Source organism: Brachyistius frenatus, unplaced genomic scaffold, assembly GCF_029030835.1.
Source record: "Brachyistius frenatus isolate BFR_SWC_R1_liver_20210118 unplaced genomic scaffold, ASM2903083v1 Contig_25, whole genome shotgun sequence".
Taxonomy (NCBI): Eukaryota; Metazoa; Chordata; class Actinopteri; family Embiotocidae; genus Brachyistius; species Brachyistius frenatus.
This window is the reverse complement of record NW_027210624.1, coordinates 1576795-1599830: the sequence shown is the minus strand read 5'-3', so window position 1 is coordinate 1599830 and position 23036 is coordinate 1576795. Positions and strand designations below refer to the sequence as shown.

The 23036-nt window shown below is 40.1% G+C and overlaps 2 protein-coding genes across 3 annotated transcripts; both read left to right on the top strand.

The window, feature by feature from the left end:
* The first annotated feature begins 1060 nt into the window (after positions 1-1060).
* On the top strand, positions 1061-9397 carry LOC138620627 (leukocyte elastase inhibitor-like). The gene is made up of 11 exons (XM_069697993.1): positions 1061-1105; positions 1210-1236; positions 1370-1551; positions 3087-3245; positions 3948-4109; positions 4986-5103; positions 5845-5987; positions 7864-7941; positions 8236-8325; positions 8489-8669; positions 8772-9397. Exons 3-11 carry the CDS (start codon positions 1375-1377, stop codon positions 8996-8998), a joined length of 1335 nt encoding a protein of 444 aa, XP_069554094.1. The 5' UTR covers positions 1061-1105; positions 1210-1236; positions 1370-1374; the 3' UTR covers positions 8999-9397.
* Positions 9398-11463: 2066 nt separating this feature from the next.
* On the top strand, positions 11464-21545 carry LOC138620625 (leukocyte elastase inhibitor-like). 2 transcript variants are annotated; one of them, XM_069697991.1, is made up of 10 exons: positions 11464-11613; positions 12705-12886; positions 15950-16057; positions 17634-17774; positions 18022-18139; positions 18604-18746; positions 19928-20005; positions 20800-20889; positions 20965-21145; positions 21282-21545. In XM_069697991.1, exons 2-10 carry the CDS (start codon positions 12710-12712, stop codon positions 21506-21508), a joined length of 1263 nt encoding a protein of 420 aa, XP_069554092.1. In that variant the 5' UTR covers positions 11464-11613; positions 12705-12709; the 3' UTR covers positions 21509-21545. The 2 variants fall into 2 exon arrangements, with proteins under 2 accessions (XP_069554092.1, XP_069554091.1); XM_069697990.1 differs by lacking the exon at positions 15950-16057 and having other exon boundaries at positions 11473-11613.
* Positions 21546-23036: the final 1491 nt, after the last annotated feature.

Sequence of the window (23036 nt, the reverse complement as noted above, 5' to 3'; positions counted from 1 at the left end):
TTTAGGCCTGTGTAGCTCCTGAGAAGTAGCTGTCACTGATGAATCCTGGAAAAAGCAGACCGAAACCACGCCAGGAGGTACATTTGTTAAATGTAATTGGTTACTCACACTTACCAAGTTATTTTGCACAAAGTAGGCATATCATAAAACTCTACTAATTCCAGTTTGAACTTCAACCCAAATCAAGTTGTAGGGAATTCCTCATTTTGGCTTCACGAAACTAAAGACTTTTTTTTTTTTTTTTTAAAGCAGACACAACAAAGGATTAGGACTTCCAAACAGATTAATTTCAAAGATTTGCAGCCCTTTAACACCAGAGACGGAAGAACAGTGTTGGTGATTGCTGAGAAATTCAGCCCTCTGTCATCATGCAATGGCCCGACTCCGCCAAACTAATGCTCACAGCTTCAGTTTTCCTCCAGTGAATTTGGGTCTGGGTATGGAAGGCTAATCCTGCAGCAGCCAAAATTGTGATCGCAAGTTTTTAAATGCTTATGCTCCACCCAAATAAATGCAACGGATGCGTCATTAAATTGGCAAACCAATATGTTTTTGTTTTTTATAACCCAAACTAAATAAAAATCTGAGCACCTTATTTTTGTTTGTTTTTTCCTATTGAACCATTTAAATCCCATTATTGCCATGGCATTCATGTACATGATGAATGGAGGTAAACATAAAAATGTTCAGCGTTAAAAGCAAAATAATAATAATAATAAAAACAGAAACATTTCTCCCATCCTGTTTTGTTGATCTCCTGAAGAAACTGATGAATAATGTTCCACTTTGATCACCTCAAATTGACTTTATCTTTGTGGACTTTATCAGAGCAAACATCTTCATCTTAGCATCCATTCATTCTTTCAGACCCTTTTTGTATCAGTTATTCATGTGGAGTGGTTTGGAAACGGCTTTAAAACACACCTACTGGCACCAGTCAAGCACCCTATTACAGTGGGTGTAGCTTTCACTGATGGGTGTTATCTCTGGATTCTTTGTCACACTGAAGCCACGCCTGGTGTGTCTGAGTATAAATCATCAGAGATAGTTTTAACAGAGCTTTATTTTACTGAAACGGTGTGGATCACTTGTTGGTTTAAAGAAGAGTGTCTGTCAGTAAGTACAGGATGTTTCTCACTGTCACTTGATTTTAATGATGAGAATAAAAATCAGGCTTTAAACAACTAACAGTTGATTCTTTTGACCAGGTTTATCAGGTTCGACAGAGATTTAAAGGTGAGTGAAAAGATTATGATGAGGGAATGATGGGTATTTGTCGACACATGTCTGGGAGGATAGCATTGAACACTGTCTTAATTCTAACTAATATATGTTTCACATAATTCAACAAATCTGCTCTTTGCACCAGACACAATGGCACCATCAACCCCTCTGTCCAAGGCCAACACCACCTTCTCTCTGGCAATGCTCAGAAAGCTGAGTGAGGACGACAAGACGGCGAATGTCTTCTTCTCCTCTTTCAGCATCTCTTCGGCCCTGGCCATGGTGATGCTGGGTGCTCGGGGCAACACATCTAGACAGATGTCAGAGGTAACAGAACGCACACACAGTGAAAAATAACGGCATAAAAGTTACAGTTCTCATAGAAACACACCCTTTTGGACTCACTCAGACATGCATGCTGCAAATCTGTGGATCTGATTCATCATGCAGCTGGAATTTTACTTAATGATTGCGTTGGGTTCAAGTTTCAAGCTCTGTCTTGTGTGCAGTTCACTGAGTGCACAATACACTCAACCTCTTAATCATGTATTAAGAATCTAACAGGATAGTGAGAGAGGATTCATTTCTATTAAGCAGAATATCAGATAAAACAGCTCATGAGTCTATGGTATGGTGTCACTGTAGTTTAAATGGTTGTTTAAGTTGAAACACTGTAGAAAACATGAGTGGTTTGTTTGCTGTCAGACACAGAGCAGCGTTACAGATGACGGGAGTGTTTTGTACTGTATTTCTACTGGAAACCTTTAAGCTGACTGACAGTGGGGTGTGACAAAAGAAAGTGTCTGCGCAGGCATGCATTACTCATTCAGCGTCCAAGTATCAGCAAATATGGCTTTTCTTGACTCTGAATCCAGGAAAAGAAAAAGTTCATGTAGATCACAAACATGTTTTAGCCAAATAAATCAACAAAAAAAGACAAAGGATAGATTTTGTCTTCAGTAATTTTTAGTGATTGAAAGATTAACTCGACTGCCTTCATAGTTCTATTTTCTACTTTATTATCACTTTACTTCCCTCATTTTAGAGACCAATATTTCACTTTTTACTGCATTTAGAAGTAGCTGTATGTCCTCCAATCAGATCTGATGATGAGCTTGTAAAATATGCAGGTACAGTATATGGATTAAACAGCTCAACAGCCACCTCCGCCTACTATAAAATTATGATCTTAAAGCATCAATAATATCAATCACATTGTAATATGTAGTATAACACTGATTAAACTATTTTCTTGTCACTCTCCGACATCTTGCGAATTTTTTTTTATATAATTTGTCTTTTAATGCTGAAGAGATGTTTTTGCTTATAAGGGATCCTTCATACAGTGCGGTGCTGCTTCTGTACAGAAGGAAAGGAGCTGACTTTCTACATTTTTACAGCAATATTACACAACGTGTACGTGCACGCCTTCTGGCATGAAGCTGCAGAGAGGTGAACTTTTACTCAGTTACAACAGAGAGCAGTTTTAATGCCCAATTGTGTGTGTGTGTGTGTGCTACAAACACACACACACACACACACACACACACACACACACACACACACACACACACACACACACACACACACACACACACACACACACACACACACACACACACACACACAGTCATTCTTACACTTAATGATTTTATGTTGTGATGACTTGTTTTCCTCGAGGCGGATCCCCACAATTTAACTGTTTAAACCAAAAGTGACCAACGTCTTTAATATTGAGGGCCAAAAATGTATCTGGAAGGAGGGTGGACAGCCAAAATCAAATGTTTATGTTATGTGAAACTACATTTCATTTAAAGGTAATCTATTTTACTGAAAATTAAAATGACCCATCTGCCCCTCAGGTCCTCAGCTTCACGGAGGCAGAGAAACTGAAGGAGGAGCCTGGAGCAGAACTGATGCAAACGCAGTCGTCGATCCAGACGCCAATTCAGTCAGTGCTGCAGATGAGGAAGCGGACGCAGATACAGCAGTCAAGCAGGCTGCCGCAGTATCTGCTCAAGGTGGTAGCAACATTATTTATGATTAATGACCAGGGCGACAGGTGTCTTCTGGTGGGGAGAAATTAGATTTTGCTTCCAGATTATTTCAGATTTACTGTAATTTCCCTCCTCGTGTCAATCTACTTCCAACATTTTACAGCAGATATCAAATTTTGGTAATTTGACACTATATTACTGTTAATGGTGTTAGGGATTTTGTTTGATCTGCTTTTTGCTGTTTGCATAATTTTTCCAAAAAGTGGAGGAGGTTGTCACAAACAGAAATGAAACGTCTGAAATCTTCAGTATCTTGAAGTTTGTAGATAATCGTTCTTGTGGATATAAATGATGAGAGCACCGTCCCCAAAATAATTTATTTTACTGTTTCTTATCACTTTGCTGCCCTCCTTGTTAGCATGTTAGCTGAGAGAAGTTAAGTAACATTAATACATGAATAGAAGGTCAATATAGCTTCATTTAAAAAAATAAAATAAAAAAATAAAGACAGCTCAAACCCAGTAACAGAAATGGAATGTCATTTTAAATTTATTATTTATTATTTACTCACTATAAGCAGTGTAGTACGTCCGCCTGAGGCGTAGTGTGTAGCTTGAGGCAGAGCGACTGATGATTTTGATGTATTGTCTCATCATTCAGCAGATAAACTAACCCCAAGGTTATAGCATGCTTTATATAATCCAACTCTTCTGTTGCTGTTCGCAGTGCCTGAAAACTCAGACCGGTCAGGATGATGATGATGACGATGATGATGATGTCCACGCCAGCTTTGCCAAACTCCTGACTGAGCTCCACCAGGCCGATGCTCCGTACGCCCTCAGCCTCGCCAACAGGCTGTACGGGGAGCAGTCTTACCAGTTTGTAGAGGTGTGTGTGCATCGGAGCTGTTGGGCTCAGAATTACTGAATTAATAGATGAAGAAATAGATGCAGCCCTTCAATTTGATACGTAAATACTTTGCATTTGATTTGATTTGTTAATAAGAAACAAAAAGAAATGGAGCCTACATGTAAGCATAAATTTGGATTTAAGCAGTGCCTTAAATTTGATTAAAATGATAATAATATATCAGCTATTTCAGTCAAACAGATTACTTGACTGTAGTTTTTTTTTTTTACTGGACACAATTCATCAGGTATTTAGTACTTTTGCATGGCAGTCAAATAGAATAATCAGAAATGAAGAAGCAGTAGTGGTGATATTCAGACTTTAAGATATCCTATATTTGACAGGAGTTAAGCGCTTAAAACACTGGAATTCTACAATTCCCATAATGCAACTTAATATGCTCTTCATCATGACTAGTTAATGCCTACATCTTTCAAACTTGACATTGCCAGTATGTAATGCAGGTTCTCTGTCCAACATCGGCCCCAACTAAAACAACCATGATGATACAAGGTTATCCTGTCAAACTTTGAAATTATTCAAGGGCTGTGTATAACTGCACTTGACAAATAAACAAACCCCTGTGTGTAAAATCAGCCCCTATAAATTATACACAATAAATTCTGTGTCGCGGCAACAAACTTAGGGTGCTAGTTGCCTTTATTTCAAAATAAGAGTATGCTGTTATCCAGTATGAACAAAGCCACGTGAAATTCAAAGAGCTGAAAACATACAACTCAACTGCATGCATACTAAATAATAGGTTATTAATTGAAGTCTCTCTTGCTTGTAAATGGGTTAAAGTGAGTATTTAATTGTGGTATGTGTATTCTAATGTGTTATTTATGATTCCAGGATTATTTAGCTGAAACCAAAAAGCACTACGATGCTGAGCTCGAATCTGTGGACTTCAGCAACAGCGCAGAGGAGGCCAGAGTCAACATCAACAGCTGGGTGGAGAAGCAGACGCAAAGTAGGTCCCTGTATTAGCATACACTCATGACATCAGAGTGTAAATCCAAACTCTCATACCCAACCAAAGCCCTCTCCATCCCTGGAGAAAAATGTAATGACTAGTTTTTCTGCTGTAAACGTGCTCATCATTGAGGATCGGTTCGTGGTCCTATGATATGCTCTAATTACCATCCTAATCCACAGGGTAATGTTATTCTCTCATTACAGTTTACCCAGTTTCAATTCTCAGTTCAGTTTCTATCTAGTATCAATCAACTAAATCCAAGAGTTTTACTTTGAAATGGTTAAATGCATTTAAAGTTGTTATTTTATGTCCAGACAGTTTCCTAACAATTAAAAAAGCATCACAAATGTCAAGAATTCATCCTAATTACAGAGTATGTGACATTGTTGGTATTTCCATCCATACTACATGTGTGTTTTACATTTTGACATCACCTTTAGAGATCGTATACAGTTAGCTGCATCATGTACTCACCTTACATCTCTATATGAGCCAGAGTGAAGTGTCCCCTCTATGACAATTTCAGTGGCTCTGAACAGACTGCTGGTGGAAAAACATAAAACAAGCTAGTTCTTAAACTCAGTTAGTCAGTGGTTTACATCATTTTTTTTTTTTTTAAGTAGATGTAATTTCCAGTTTGCCTTGTTTTCTGGTTTTAATTAGAAAAGTTTTGCACGTTTACTTGTTTTTAGTGCTCCTAAAGTGATGATGATGTTACTCCTACCTGTTCATCAGGTAAAATCAAGGATTTGCTAGGAGAGGGCGCATTGGACGGAGCGACCAAGCTGGTACTGGTTAATGCCATCTACTTTAAAGGCAACTGGAACCAGCAGTTTGAGGAGGAGTTGACTGCTGATGATCAGTTTCGGTTAAATAAGGTAAGACTGCACAAAGACACTGAGGAAGAAAAGCAGCTCTTTGACTTCATGAAATGATCCAACATGATACTACATAGTTCAACTGAGGTTTGTATACTGCTGGCATGTGCAGGACAGTCTGAGAGCACACCTTGACAGAGCTTTGTTAATTTGCTGTCTGGAAATATAAAGTGCGGACCTTGGAAGTGGTATTTGTTATTAAAATGTTTGTAGTTTGATTTGCAGATCAGAGTTCAGCAAAGGCAGAAAACTATTGATGGTGGTGTGCAAAGTGAGAGAGCTCAGAAAGCCAGTTTAAGTCTAAATTTACTCTAAGTTTGAGGATAATGTGACATATTCCCGTTGACCATGGAGTCTCTGACAGGAAAAATCTGGGAATTTCATTAATTCTGAGTAATGGAAAGTCTTCTAAATTCATCACAACAAGACAAGAGGGGAGATTTATGTTTAGCTGACGGAGGAGAAGACTAAAATGAAAGACAAGGGATTCAGGTGGCTCAAACATCCAGAAGTGATATTGACACCAAAAAGCAGAATCCAAAAACACAAACGAGAAAAAGCATGGACCTAAAATGAGGGTCTGGGCTTTAAAAAGACGAACGGCAGGAAACTGAACCAAACTGCCAAAGAGTTTAGGACAGCACACAGTCAAAATACAGAAGGGAGAGGAGGACAATGAGGGACGGCTGAAACTAATCAGGGGGGGAGACACAAAAGGTGAGTCATTTCAAAGTAAAACAGGAAGCACAAAACTCAGACTGAACTGAAGACTAAGAAGCGGTAAAGAAGTCCAAATCACGACAGAAAGTCAATCAGGAAAAATGTTTGTATGATGTGGATGAGCATAAACGTTTCTGTAAAGAGTTCAGGTGGAACGAGAGGATGGTCAGTGACATTAATATTTCTTTAACTGGCTGACTAAGAGAAGACTACAAGGAGGATTACAACTAGTTGTAGTTACCACAGTAACACTATGTAAACATCATCCTTCAGGTTTCTTTCTCTCTTGTGCAATTAGCCCAGCATTACATGTAGACACTGAAATGACTCATGTCTCCTTCTCAGTATGTGTAGACGTCTATATTCATCATCATGGATCAGGGCTGAGTTTCACTGTGAACTCACATTATTGAGAATGAAAAAAACTCAATTATGCTGATCTGGGATATGAGCGTGTGCCTGCAGTATTCTCATCCAAATATACACACAACTGGAGCATATTGGTGTATGGCATAATTAAACATAATAATTGATATGTCCCACAGTACTTTTGATTTGATTTTCCCCTTTTATTCCATCTGTTTACTTCCTTTGGTTATTTTGAATAACTAATATCTTGCCTTTTCACCACCAGTATGATTTACACAAGACTTTAATATTGACTGTTTTTCTTCCACTGACATGAATTCAATTCTCTATTTAATAATTATACACATTTTTGACCAAAGTCTCTCGTGGTGGAAAGTAACGAAAAAAGCCGTCCCAGTTCAGCTTTTACAAACCTCACCGTGTTTGCAGTGTGAGAAGAAACACCTTCTTTTTTATTTTACTTTTTGTAGGAATTCGTCCACGCCTGCAATGTGTAAGAAAGTGCACAGGGACACGCCCGTGTTGCATGGCAGTACCTAACTTGTCCTTTCTTTGTTTCACGAGCCATGATTCACCAGTGTGGGTCGAGTTCTCTGACGATCACAGACTGCTGAGGAAACATCACATCTCGGAAAATTTTACACCACAATCAGAAAATGTTAAAGACAAATGTGTGGCCACAGGGCGTGTACTCTGTATCATAAGTTAGATTACCTACAACAATGTGTGCAGAATCTAAAAACCTTAGTATGTATGACATTATTATTCTGTTCCCTGTTGTCTTTAGAATGACACTAAGGTGGTCAAGATGATGCGTCAGAAGAGTAAATTCCCTCTAGCCTCTAACCTCCCTCTAAACTGTAAGGTAATGTCCATTATTATCAACTGTATTCTTTTGTCCATGTCTGTTTGTCTGCCATGTGTTTTGATATTTCAGTAATTTATGATCAGATTTCAGTGAAATATAGTGAGAAGATTTTATTATCATCTTCTAGAGATCAATTGAAACCACTGGATTTGTTATTTTTAAGATAATTTCCACAATTTTATAACTAGTAGAGATTAAGATTTACTTTTACAACCATCGACCTGTTTTTCTGGATGAGGAAGTCAGCTGATCTTCAAATGGAACTAAATCAAAAACTTTGCTTTTGGACAGATCCTCGAGATGCCCTACAAAGGAAAAGACCTCAGCATGCTCATCTTCCTGCCTAACGAGATAGAGGATGATACAACAGGCTTGGAGAAGGTAGGACACACACACACACACACACACACACACACACACACACACACACACACACACACACACACACACACACACACACACACACACACACACACACACACACACAGTACACACACGCCCACTGTTAAACACACAAACTAACCAGTGACTTTGTCCACACCAGCTGGAAAAAGAGCTGACCTATGAGAAATTCGTGGAGTGGACTCGTCCAGAAGAGATGGAGGAAACTGAGGTGGAGGTGAGGCTGCCTCGATTCAAGCTGGAGGAGAAGTATGACTTGAAAGAGGTCCTGGTCAGCATGGGCATGGAGGACGCTTTCGATGTCACAAAGAGCGACTTCTCCGGTGAGACATAACGAATACGTTCTTTTTAACAGCATGTGCAGGAATTTAAACATCACCTGTAGGAAGTCCAGAAAAGCTTGATTCTCTCTCCTTTCTTGGCAGGAATGTCTCAAGCGAACGACCTGGTGCTGTCCAAAGTCTTCCACCAGGCTTTTGTGGACGTGAACGAGGAGGGAACCGAGGCTGCTGCGGCCACTGCAGCTGTCGTGGCGGTACGGTCTCTAAAGATTCCAGCCACCTTCATCGCAGACCGCCCCTTCCTCTTCTTCATCCGACACAACCCCTCCATGAGCGTCCTCTTCGCCGGACGTTACTGCTCCCCTGAGTGAGCACCGCTGCATGACACGGACACGGACGGATTATAAGACATCGGACGCCTGTTTAAATTCTGTCTCTTTGCCGGTTTGTATTTTTTGGACCTTTATAGTCATGAAGGCAGTACAGTAAAACAGACTTTGAGCTTTGTCCATCACAGTTATTCGGCTGCTATAAAAACTATATTTGTTTTACAGGAGAACTCTGAAGAGACTTTTTTTTGTACCTGATTTTAAATATAATAAAATGAGATTTTATCAGCCAAAAAAATAAGGTATTCCTCACTATTGCTATAAACACCGGAAAGAGTGCTGCCGAAACAAATGTGCATGTTTTGCTTTATTATATAATTCCCTGTCAAAAAATAGTTTTTGCAGCAACAAAAATTCATATCAAATTAAAATTCAACAGCATGTGTGTGTGTTTTTTTTTTTTTTCTGTATGCATTTCTTTACTTTTTCAATCAAAGGTGGGTGGGTGGGTTTTTTCTGTATCTACAATTACACAGATGCTCTAAATGCCAACTGCAGTGCACGCACCTCATTTGTGACCAAACTGGTTTGAAAAGTGTCAAATAAAGTTTTCTAATATATAATTGAAGAGGAAAATCTAGTCTCGCCCCCTCGAACAGGAGCCCCCGCCCCCCCTGACAGAAACACGCTGGATGGCTTTTAATTTGAATGTGATCTCTCACTCTAGACTTTATAGCTCTGACCCTGCTGTTGCAGTCCAGCCAAAACTAATTATGTTATTTACCTAATTTATGATTACCCATTTCTTTCCAGCTCAGTGTGTTAGTCTCTCACATAAAGGTCTCCTTACAGTACACATCTGGTCCCCATACCTTTGTTTACGTTGGTTTATAATTTTAGATAGTCAGTAAATTCACTTCAATTCAAAGTATAGATGTCACCATGCAATATTGTCCCCATAAACTTTACAACAGGTATATTTAAACTCAATGGCAAGAGTGCTGGATAGGAAAATCACTGAGGCACGAGGACCTCTTGGTTTTAATATTGGAATAACATACTAATCACGGGCATCTCCTTTATGGTATTAATTTCAGACAGCAAAATACAAAATGAACCAAGTAAAACAGTTTGAGGCTGTTTATGATTCAATCAAAACAATTCCAAGGTGCTTGTAGCAGGTCCATAACCATATTTGTTAAAGGCGTTAACAGTGAAACAGTATCCAGACAGCCATCTTCTTGTGGGCCATAGAAAATATCAAACAGGCCCTATCCAGCCCATGGACCTGAGTTTGAATATCCCTGCTCAAAAGAACATACAAAATGTAAATAAAGTGATAAATAATCACACGTGGCAGGCTAATCCTGTAGGATTATAACTGCGGGGTGGTTCAGGGTCACCAGAGACAATCCTAACGATATCCTCCATTAAAAAGGAAAGTTTTAGGCCTCATCTTAAAGGTAAAGATGGTGTTTGCCTCCTGAACCAAAACCAAGACATTTCTTACCCCCCCCCCCCCCCCCCCCCCCCCCCCCCCCCCCCCCCCCCCCCCCCCCCCCCCCCCCCCCCCCCCCCCCCCCCCCCCCCCCCCCCCCCCCCCCCCCCCCCCCCCCCCCCCCCCCCCCCCCCCCCCCCCCCCCCCCCCCCCCCCCCCCCCCTCCCATTGTAGTTTTGGTTGCATGAGACACTAACAGGAACTTAAAAACCGAATGAGTGAGTGAATGAGTGAACAACCAGGGAAAAAAAAAAATCAAATACTGGCTGTGATAAACCAGGGTCAAGATTAACAGATAGGTGGATAAAAAAAACAAAACCACAAGGTGGATCACACATTAAAATACACTGCGTCATCAGTTCATCACATGACCCAACCTGTCCAATGCTTATTGATGATGAAACCTGGAGGTGAGCTCCATCTGGTGGAAGACCATAGTCATGTTACCAGATCAGTCTTTTATCAGTCTCGCGTTAGCTCGGTGATATTTGATGCCTGGTTGGATCCACCAACTCCAAAGACAAATATCTGGGTTTGGTTCATTTTCTAAAAGTTTGACTTGCTTGCAGCCTCTCAGAGGGATTTAATCAAAATAAGCAAGCAAAAATAATGAGCAAAAACTTCCGATCTTATGTATATATTTTTTTAATCATTAAAGATGACTTCTTCTTCTGTTTGTTGTCTTTAGAATAACTGCACCAGAGCAGACGATCAAATTTCAGAGAGAGATTATCTGTGATTCCAACATATTGTGTACATTCGCATGTATATTTGAAACCTTCTGTCTGCTCCTTATCTTCATCTTTTCCCTCTCTCGTTTGTGACAATAAAATAAAAGATAATAAAAGACAATGAGAAAACCGCAACTCTTTTCTGATTGGTTAAACAAGGCAGAGTAATAATCCCGTTCTCCTTTATAGTCAGATTCCCGATTCACACTCCGTCTCGTCGGTGGCGGTAAAGCACCGGGACGTTGTTTAATCCGTGAATATGAGGAAAAGAAGAAGCCGACGGTGACGCGTGAGAATACGGAAACTCATGCGATCAGTTTTTTTCGGGGCGTGCCGGTTTGTAAATAATAAAGCCGATGCTTCAGACAGAAGTCTTCCTGTAACCTAAAAGACTCTTGACCGCTTCAACACCGCGAACATCTCTGTCGGTAAGTAAAAGATGAATCTCGTTCAGTTTGTTTGAGAGATGCTGTATTATGTGTAGATGGTTGGTTTGACTTTTTGCAGGCATCAGCTACAAGGATGTTTAAATGATTGTGAGCGGACAGGTGGGACAGGACAGGCTTTATCTCAGGTGAACAGACTAGTCGGTCAGTCTTTGAACGTTGTCTGTATATGTGATTGCAATCGTAATATAATGTATTATTTATTGTACGATGAATAGTTTCCACCCTTTCAGCACACTTCTCCACCCTCTGAATAATCTGGAAGTTTAACACTAATTTACATGCATATTTACAACCCGATGGTAAACTGCCATACAAACCAGTGAAGATGCATTTAATTTAGAATAAAATCCTCAATGACAGTAACCTCTACATTACTTTGTTATGGGTAAAGATTTAGTAAGGTGGACCACAGTAACACTGAATCAACCCAGCGTGGTGAATTTAAATGTTTGCTGAAAAAAAAAAGGCCGATGTTTATCACCCTAGAAATTGTTATATTGTTTATATCCAGTTTTTCTTGTTAGAGCTACTTGTTATAACATTGGAGCTATTAGTTGTGTTTAGTTACTAAACATTTATTTGTGTATTCTGTTGCTGTTTTGTTTGAGGAATATAGATGAGTTTGTCTGGCTACATTATTAGTACCATTACTTTGAGTAATTGAGTTATTTTGAAGGCCCTGGGCAGCTTGTAGTACAGACAGTCACTGAGAAGGGTTTCTGGTTTTTACCGGGGCAAGTTAGGCAGAAGACGCGATCGTTTTGTTTGTTTGCTTGCAGATATGGTAAAATAAACCTTTCGAAATATTATACATGTCTGGACAATGGACCTTTTACTGTGCATAAGATTTATTCCTTGGAGCTTCAGAGGCTGTTTGAATCTGAGTTTGGTTTATTTTTTCCTTGTTAAGTCTGAGGACACATCACTACTACATTTATATTCATAGATAATCTGTGAAATTGTAAATTAAGTAACTTTTCAAGCGGAGCTTGGTGTAACAAAAGAATAAAATTCTCAATAAGAATGTTTTTAATGCAATAATTTAATGCTCTCTCCTTTCTTTGTACCAGACACGATGGCATCACCAAGCCCTCTATCCAAGGCCAACACCACCTTCTCTCTGGCTTTGCTCAAAAAGTTCGGCGATAACGACAATAGCGCCAACGTCTTCTTCTCCCCTTTTAGCATCTCTTCAGCCTTGGCGATGGTGATGCTGGGAGCCCGCGGCAACACCGCCACACAGATGTCAGAGGTACAACCTCACATAAACACTTACTGCCTTTGTAAAAGTAATACACTCATATTAACAACACCTGGTTGAGTTTAATCTCTTTTACAGATTATAATCTTACATAGTGTATGTCAATATGTCAAAGGGGTCAAAACGATGCCACCAAAACACCACAAAGAGCTGAAATTACCGTGACATTTACTCAACATCCCTCTGACACAGTTTGAACAATAAAGCCCTCTGAAAGTTGAGTTTGATAGAAGTGGAAACAGAGTGGAGCACCGAGGGCGTGAACGCCGCCCCGCCCCCCCTTCCCCCCATGAATCACCCGTTTTGTCTTCCGCTGTTGGCAAAAATGATGAAGCGCTGTTCTATGTTGTTTTATGAGGGGCAGCTCTGTGTTGGGTTGCGATGGGAACGTGATACATAACATGGACGTGTAAGGGCAATAAAGAGCGAAGCAATCTGTCCATGTTATCAGCTCCCATTATGTGCAGCAGACAGGTCCACCTGCTAAACCTTCCTGCTGCGCTCGGGTCTTTCGTGACCCGTTTTCACAGCCATTTTGATGCAACGAAAAACCCGAGTACAGCAGGAAGGTTAAGGTTCATGAATGAGCTCTTTTTAAAAAAAGGAACCTTTTTCTATAATTACAGCCAATTATCTGCAATTAAACAGTGAATATTTGTGACTGGTTTTGAGACAGGACATAAAATATGAATGTAATGTAGCATCTTAAAAAAAAGTAACAGATTAATACTGAAACACCTTGAAGAGAAAAACGCCCTCACACCTTTGAGCCTGTAATTCATCTTTAAAGAGACAAAATAACATTTATTGTTAGAATTAGTCCGAGCCCTGAGTAAAATCAGCGGTAACCTTTGCACTGAGTTTTTTTAGGAGAGGTCGCTGGAATGTAGATGGAAGTTGACATTCTGTTGAAACAAGAAGGTTTTGCTGACATTTTGATGAAACGATTGCGAAAGCTAAGCTTTACTCAGATGAGTGGAGCTGTTGAGTGTGTGGGAGGATACGGGCCTCGCCCTTCACCCATCACGACTCTGAGGGGGAGGAAACAACTGCAGTCATTTCAAAAGATAACGTGCTGAGAGAAAAGTGGTTTGTTAGACAGCAATTAGAACATGACAGACACTAGTAAGATGTTAATGTTAATAGCAAATACGACCGTGTATTTTGTCTTCCTGCTGCCTTTATGTCATCTGATGCAATAGTTGTGGATCATCACCAGGCTGTTTGACAGGGTCAGAGACAAACTATCTTAACCCTCGTGTTGTCCTCGGGTCAAAATGACCCGCAGCTGCGTTCAACCAAGTTCTATTTTATTTTCATATTTTTTGGGATCATTGGTGACAAGGAGGCTGTGAGGGTTTCTTTAAAGAATGATGACCAATGATCCCAAAAAAATATAAAAATATAGAAATAAAATAGGACTTGGTTGAACACAGCTGCGGGTCATTTTGATCCGAGGACAACACGAGGGTTAAGAGTTGACTGTTCATGACCCTGATGGGATGTCAATGAATCAGGAGGCCAGCTGATTATTTTGCCAGTTCCTCAGAAAGGGAGATTCAGCCTGAGTCAGGACTTGTAGTGTTAAAACTATGTGAACATGCAGGGCATGGTGAGTAATTGAGTGGTGGTGAATGCATGAAAGAGAACAGAGGTCAAAGTAACCAGTTACCAGATACTGGTTTCTGTTTACTTGTTCATTTGTTAGCTGGCCAACATTTCTTCTACAAATACTTCAGTCTGTTGACGGGAATAAGATATGTGTGTCTCCTGTCTCCTGAATTTGCAGGAACTTGTTGTCACAAAAAAACCCCACAACAATCTAATGGTTCAGTCCAATTTAGAAATGTGTATTTACTGTCACTTGCACAACCCATTGTTTTTCACTCAGTATGATGGTATAAAACACCCAATGTAATTCTTGTGTAAATGAACATGAAAATATACACACCCTGGATTAGCAGTATATCTGGTTGGGATTCATTTGTGTTGCCTAGAAGTTCCCAAACTTTTCAGACCATCTATCACCACAAGTACCACTTCTTTCTGCAGCTACCAACAGTTTTCTTTCACAAATTCACTGATTTAACTCATGCAATAAACTCACATATGCTCAATTACAACCACATAAGGACACCGTTTCCAAATCAAAATCAGCAGTATCTCTTTCTGGTCTGTCAGGTCCAGTGGTTGTTTCAAAGCTCCACTAATTCCACTTGAAATCAACGTCTGATGTGTCTGAATTCGACTATGTTGGGCACGATATCACCTTGGCTAAGCATAGGCAAATTTTATTTCTAAAATATTAAAATGTTAACAACCAATTTGAACATCTTCGTATTGGGATGTGTATACAGTATATAAATGTTGGGTGATACAATGAATTTAAATGGCCATGTTTTTGATTTGAGCCCATTTGGAATAAAATTGTGAGGTTGTTGTGGACCACCAGGCGGAGCCTCACGTATGAGGTCCAAGGTGGGGAATCACTGCTCTAAAAAAATACAACTTTAACTTTGTCCAGATTAAATTATCAGTAAGAAATGAGTTCATAATCAGTGCTGTCATTTATCTCAAAGAATAACAACCAGATACCTGCTTAAATAATGATATAGCACGCTGGGTCTTTGAATGAAGAATGTAAGCAATCCAGATTTAAAACTGACAATTTCTTAGATTTTCTCTTCACTTCTGACTTCGTGCTCGCTGGTGCAAGTAAGTTGTATAGAGCAAACCCGAGCAAAAGCAAGAAAACAACCTCCCGAGGTTGGAGATCACAAACTGCCCCCGTGTGAGTGTACTCAGGGTGTGGTGAGTCCAACATGACATCACTGCTGGGTGTGATTACTCCGCAGCGCCTCAACACACCATCACACAGCGAGACAAAGACGGAGAGCTGTGGCTGAAGATGCCAGCGAAATTACTCTGAACACTTCAGCCAATGTATAGACGGAAGTCACGTACATCAATTTACTGTGAATTGCCAGCAGGATACGACTCAACACACACATGACAAATGCCGTCTGAGCTAACGGTGAACAACTGCGCCCCCAGGTTCTCTGCTTCACTGAGGCAGAGAAGCCGCAGCATGCAGGAGCGCAGCAGATGCAAATGGAGATGCAGCAGCAGGTCCAGTCCAGGCTGCCAGATTTTCTGCTGAAGGTGGTAAAAAAGCAGGAATTATACTCCTAACAGGTGGTGTGGGTGGTGAAGGGATCCTCGGAGACAAAGAGACAGTGAAAATGTCTTTCTTATTTCCTTACTAACCTCCTATATGCTGCCATCTTTAACTGTAGTAGAAAAAAAAACCTGTGTGAGGGAGCTGCTCTCGTTCTGTGCAGTTTACTGAAGGCTGTGTGTGTGTGTGTGTGTGTGTGTGTGTGTGTGTGTGTGTGTGTGTGTGTGTGTGTGTGTGTGTGTGTGTGTGTGTGTGTGTGTGTGTGTGTGTCTCTCTCTAACATCTTCAAGTCCCACAGAATTACATAACACACAGTAATGTGGTCTTATCCTTTTATGGCTGCTTCGTGTTGTGCTTTTTATCTCCTATTAGCAGCTGCTGGAAATTGCACTTAACCTGCAAAACTCATCAAAGATATCAGGAAAATAGAGTCCACATAAATTTCCTGTTTATATGAATGCCAGGAAATTACTCTGATAACACTCTTCTATGTGGGTAATACCGATAGCAAACATCATAACGACTGTCTTTGGAAAATAAAAAGTTAATGTTTTGCTGATTTTGATGCACACCCTCAAAACATCCAGAATTCTTATGGAAAAGACGAACTTGAAGATAACTGTGTAAATAACAACTCAGTGGAGGGATGAAATGTGTCTTCATGTCCTGTAAATGTTTGTGAAAAAGCTCCTCAAAGCTCGGACAATGGGATCTTTAAAGTCGGGGTTAAAGGTGTTGAAGTCTTTTCTCTGCTTTTTCTATGTTGTTGTTGTGTTGTTGTTTTTTTGCCATGTTGTTCTATCAATGGTGACGGTTTGTACATTAAAATTGACACATAAAGGGGTCATGTAGGATTTAACTGCTGAAAGCTACGAACATAAAGGAGTACACCAGTACATAAAAACTTTACTTATTAAGTGATGAGAAGCCAGTTAGCAATGTGCAATGTTCAAGGACAGTTTTTGTTGTTGATCCCGTATGTTTTTCTTAAAAGTAGAAATTTAAAAAACGACTAAAAACATTTTAAGAGTGTTGCCACAAAGCATTTGTAAAATGTTTTTAAAGCATATTGTCCAACTCTAAAATACATTGTAACATTCTGGTACAATAAAAAAAACTTGCTCCTGAAAACATTTGAAGAATCAAGACATAATAATCTGACAATGTTAATAAAACATTTAAAGAATTTTAATATAAAATATTTCTAGAATGTCTTTAGAGAACATTATCCTAATTTTATTTACAAAAAGACCAAAAACTTCCTGCTAAAAATGGACATTAACTGCAAAAAATTTCAATCCATTCAATTAATATCCTATCAAATTTTAGATAACTGACTTTTTAAAGATTTTCTTTCCATGATTAACATGTTTAAAAGAGAGAATTACAACCAGATCTATCAAGGTTATTTATGGACGTGTTTTAGGCGAGCAAGTCATTCATAAGATGGTGTACCAACAATCTCCAAATAAAACCTTTGTCTCATCACTTAATAGTCAACATGACTGGTCCATCCTTTGGTCAGTGCGTTTTTGTAACAGTTGTCTACTTTGTCCGCAGTGCCTGAAAACCCAGGATTGTCTGGATGAAGTGCACTCCAGCTTCGCCCAACTGCTGAGCGAGCTCAACAAGTCAGACGCTCCGTACGCCCTCAGCGTTGCCAACAGACTCTACGGAGAGCAGTCCTACCAGTTTGTTGAGGTGTGTGGTCTTCATGAGCAGGTGTGGTTTTTCTACACATTGTTAGGCTGGAGTGGATGATGGGAACAGAGCAGAGAGGAATTTTTACGAATGAATAATGAGTAAGGGAGTGGACAACAGGCCGGCATACGGTAGAAATACTATTCTGATCTCTGTAAGGGCTTTTTAATTCCACAAAGTAAAGCAAAGATGTTATCTTGTTTTGTTGTTCTGTAAAGTCTGTAAAGGTGTCTTTGATTGGTTCCAGGATTTCTTAGGAAAAACCAGGATGCACTACCAGGCAGAGCTGGAGTCTGTGGACTTCATCAACAGCTCTGAGGCAGCCAGGCTCAACATCAACAGCTGGGTGGAGAACCAGACACAAGGTGGGTCTCACACAAGACACGAAGCAGAACGTTAACACACCTGCAGTTAAGGAGAAAACTGAAGAGTCATCAGATGGTGGAACATCTCATGTCTCACATTGTGTCCGTTTTTCCACACAAAGAGTAAATACCTTGTATTCAGACTAACTTACAAACTTACATCTTGAATGAATGCAATGTACTAAAGGTTCAGCAGTTTTCTCTACGGTGGCCAAAGAAGTAACAGAATGGCTTTGAGTTAGAACAACTGACGGCTAATTAACGCCGAATGTTTAATGGTAATTTTGAAATATTGCTGTAATACAAGGTGCGATTTAAAAAGTTCAGAGACTGTTCCTGTTGCACACAAACGCAGCGCAGCACAGTGATGCACACTCTTCTGTGCTCCAATAAATCTGATGGTGCTGATTTCTATTTTGCCATATGTGACATTACTTCATGTACGTTTTAATGTCATTCACCAGGTAAAATTAAGGATGTGCTGGCCCAGGATGTGTTGGACAGCATGACCAGGTTGGTGCTGGTCAATGCCATCTACTTCAAAGGCAACTGGAACAAGCAGTTTCCAAAAAGAGCCACACATGACGCTCAGTTCAGACTCAACAAGGTAACACTGCAGCTGGATCAACACTGATGCGTAAAATCATATCAGTGGTGGCCTTCACATAGCAGGACATTTTAAAAAGAAGAGTATCCTGTACATTTTCAGACCAAAGCTTCAAGAGAAAAGACAAGAGTACTGAAAAGCCAGTTCATCATTTTTGGTCAAACACATCGCTGACTGAATATGAAAAATGCGTTTCATTCTGAAGTCACAAATTTCTAAATTGTTCAGGAAGACTGAACATTTTTAGACCATGGATGCTAATTCCAGCTTTTCCTGAAACGTGTTGAACAAGTGTGAATCAAAAGAATTCAACATCTGGGCAGAAACCTCTCCACAATGAACGGTGGAACTCGGGGACAAAAGAAATCGAAATCTGATGACATATTAATAGTTGATTTGTTGGACACGATGAGTGCAAATCAGACAAGACGAGGAGAACGTGTTTCCTTGTGGGTTGTAGAATATAAGTAAGTTATGATTTTTGTGGGGGAAGGTGCTTTTCTTCCAGATCACATGATGCGGATAAGAACAGTCTTACAATCTATATCAACTCTCTTTGACAAATGATAGGACAAAGGTAAAAAAAAAAAAAGTTAAGACCCTGGACTTCCATCAGAGTAATAAAAAGTGATTCAGCTTTGAACTGGTCCATAAAATAGTCAGACTGCTTTAAGTGATTTTGAACCAGCAGGTGACTGAAAAACAGATAATCGAGTCAACGGCGCAACTCGCACTTATCAGCTTTTCCAGTTGTGAGGCTAAAAACCAACAACTGGCCATCAGCAGACTGGGAGAAGTGGTGCAGCATCGCCATCCCAGTACTGGTTTTCCTACCGTCTGATGAATGGAAGCCAAAGTTTCACTGGTGTTTTACTCAAGCTGGAGTTGAACAATCACTGAAACATCAAATATTCATTTTTTGCAAGTCACTCGATTATTTATAGTCAACAAATCTTATGCACTCAACAACACATAATATATACTATGTTTATTATTTCCAACGATTATTTCTGGGCTAGCTGCAAGTTTGAAGTATGTGCCAACTTGTGCCACATGTGATGTCACAGTGTATGCTGATGACACCATGCCATACATTTCCCATCACTGCAAGGTGATGTGTATAATATTTCAGATGGTGGTATGTTTGTCTAACAGGTTCATGTTTTGTTTGATGTTTTCAGAATGAATCTAAACCAGTGAAGATGATGTACCAGAAAACAAAGTTCCCTCTGACCTACGTCCCTGAAGCCGCCTGCCAGGTAATGCAGTTAACTGATCAATTTATATTGTATGTTAGTCAATATGTCAGTCAATCACCTGTTAAATGACCAGTTAGTATTTTGGCATAATTGGTTACATGATGTCTTGTGTCGAATGAGATTTGAGATGAAGTATTGGCCTGTCTCTGCTAATGCTAATGCTAATGGTTTGGGTGTCGTTGTGATTATCGTCTGGAAACTCTGTTTCACGAAGGTTTGTTCAGCACCTCTGAAGGGTGGACCAATAAGGCACCAGTGGGCGTGGCTAAGGGCAATAACATTAAAGTTAAACATTCAAACGTTACAGCAATGGTGACGGTGGTAGAACTACATGAAGCAGTATGAACAGTCGCAAAGCTCTGCTAGCAAATATTGAGGAATTAAAGTCAGAGCAAGAAGTGTTTAAAATTAAAAAATTAAAAACAGTCTGCAATGGTCATTTACCAACATGGCGCTGCACTCTGCTCACATTAGGGGAGGGTCTCTCCTTTCATGCTGTGTTTATGAAGTTTCGGTGTGCTCAATACTGATTGGTTAACAGCTGCTCCAATAATTTAAATATTAACCCAACGTCTACGCCCAGTAGGATGTAGTAGACCAAACCCACATGTTCACAAATATATTTGGGTCTTGTAATACAAGACTACATCAATATGAATCCACCTAACAAGGTTTTTTTTTTGTACGTAATCCCATAAACTATCTCGTCAATTCCCAAAAAGAAGAAAACAGCTGCAATACCAGTGTATATATGTTTATATTTACTGTAATGTTTGAAACTTTCTGTTTGCCAGATCCTAGAGATGCCGTACAAAGGAAAGGAACTGAGCATGCTCATCTTCCTCCCCATGGAAATGGATGACGCTACAACGGGGCTGGAGAAGGTACGACATGCACACACCTGAAGAAACCCACAAACACAAGGGAATGAGTGATTTTGATTTTGTGTCGGCCACCAGCTGGAGAAGGAGCTGACCTACGAGAACTTTGTGGAGTGGACTCGTCCTGACATGATGGATGAAGTCGAGGTCCAGGTGGGTCTGCCTCGATTCAAGATGGAGGAGAAATACGACATGAAGGACGTCCTGGTCAGCATGGGCATGGTGGACGCCTTCGACATGTCAATGAGTGACTTCTCTGGTAGGACGTGTTCCTGGATCGGATATATTCGTAGTCATGTGAAGAACAGGCACCTGCAACCTGAACTGACCACTCAGGTTTTCAATTATGTTTCTATATTTATTTCAAATGCTCTCCCCCTTTTTTTCTGCGACAGGCATGTCTCCCGCCAACGACCTGGTGCTGTCCAAAGTCATTCACAAGGCTTTCGTCGAGGTCAACGAGGAGGGAACCGAGGCCGCCGCCGCCACCGCTGTGGTCATGATGCTGCGCTGTGCCATGATTCCAGCCATCTTCATCGCAGACCACCCCTTCCTCTTCTTCATCCGACACAACCCCTCCATGAGCGTCCTCTTCGCCGGACGTTACTGCTCTCCGCAGTGAGCGCTGCATCGTTTCGAGCAGCATTTCTCAACCGGATGGAGGTTACAGTTCATCTGAACAAAAACGTGCTACTACTGGAAGAAAGTTGAGAATAATTGTTCCTTTTGCTAATCACACCCTGAGTTCCCGTCCTAGATTTTCAGCACCGGGATGAGTTAAAACTGCGGTGTTGGATTTTCTTGTCTGCGTTACTTCTCACATGAGTGGTTTAACCTCTGCCTTCCTAAACTTTGTTCTTGCGGTGTTGAAGTTAATCTCATCATTCTGCTTTACTTTATGTATCATTCACGTATGGCCCTTATTTGCTGCAGCCTGACACGCTACTCTAGTTTATACATCATTAAAGTCTAGTTTTTATTCTATACCTAACACACTTTAAAATAATGTGCCTTTATGCCTTTTCCAGGCAGCAGAAGAGACATCTGCTGTACCTTCTGGTTGTAGTATTCTCTGCACTTTATCTACTTTTACCTTTCTGCTGAAAGAGAATAATATGATGAAATCACAGTGACAGATATGCTTGTCTTTGGTAAATATGTAAAGTGCAATTACATGTAATTGTACCATTATAATAAATATAGACTATGAAGAACAAGAACTTGCATGAAGGTTTGAACTGGCTTGAAGACCAGGATATTTTCATATATTGTTTTACAGTTGGAATAAAAGTGGGTGGTTTGCAAAAATGTTGTGTTGCGTTTTTAATTTTGCCTATATTGTGTATACATATGCATAGATAGGTTATGAGAGAAAGGGTGCAGGATAGCTGGATTTGACCTGCGACGCATGTGGTCATGTTCTCTTTGCAGTGTGTACGCAAGGCTTCCTGGGTCACATTGAAAGACCGCCTACTAAGCTGACATCCTCTGAATAAGCAATAAAAATACATTTTGTGTTTTAAAACTCAGGCTGCTCCGTGTCACCTGTTTTACCAAAACCTCCCCGGAGTTTCTGGTTTTTTTTATTTTAATTTATGTTGTGTAATTTCCAACACATCAGACCAACAGTTGTTGGGGAGCTGCTGACGCCTCGCGCAGTTCATTGACCCACAGCAGTGGAAACACGCTGGAATAAATAATGAATCTGACCTGAATAGTTTGACTTCTCACATTTCAGATTGTGAATTAGGTTAGAAACTTGAGTGTTTCGACATTTACAAAGTGAAATTCATCATACATTTTCCACAGGCTTCAGAGAGCAAAGATGTCTAAATGCCTGTTGCTTTAACTCTTCATGTATCTGTTCGTGTTCTTGTGCTTATTAACGTGTATTTTCCTGATGTAGTTTATGTGTTCATTCTCATAGAGCAGGAAAGTGAGATCCGATTACAATTGGTCACTCTGGACAGATTGATGATGCCGGATGTGAACAGCCTTATTGATGACGTAGAGGCCTCAGAAACTCATGCAGCCATTATGATACAAATGGCCTTAACACTTCCATACATCAGGTCGGTCTATCTTTAATAACAGGCTTTAAAAGTTGCTGAAAACACGTCACTCTTGATCCAGGTGTTTTAGACTAATAC

What these genes read in the sequence shown, in the direction of transcription:
- LOC138620625 (XM_069697991.1), top strand. Translation starts at nt 12,710, where the DNA reads ATGGCATCACCAAGCCCTCTATCCAAGGCCAACACCACCTTCTCTCTG. An exon ending in CCGCCACACAGATGTCAGAG is followed by an intron (nt 12,887 to 15,949) that starts GTACAACCTCAC and finishes CTGCGCCCCCAG; the next exon opens with GTTCTCTGCTTCACTGAGGC. An exon ending in TCCCTGAAGCCGCCTGCCAG is followed by an intron (nt 20,006 to 20,799) that starts GTAATGCAGTTA and finishes TCTGTTTGCCAG; the next exon opens with ATCCTAGAGATGCCGTACAA.
- LOC138620627 (XM_069697993.1), top strand. Translation starts at nt 1,375, where the DNA reads ATGGCACCATCAACCCCTCTGTCCAAGGCCAACACCACCTTCTCTCTG. An exon ending in GGTGGAGAAGCAGACGCAAA is followed by an intron (nt 5,104 to 5,844) that starts GTAGGTCCCTGT and finishes CCTGTTCATCAG; the next exon opens with GTAAAATCAAGGATTTGCTA. An exon ending in ATCAGTTTCGGTTAAATAAG is followed by an intron (nt 5,988 to 7,863) that starts GTAAGACTGCAC and finishes TGTTGTCTTTAG; the next exon opens with AATGACACTAAGGTGGTCAA.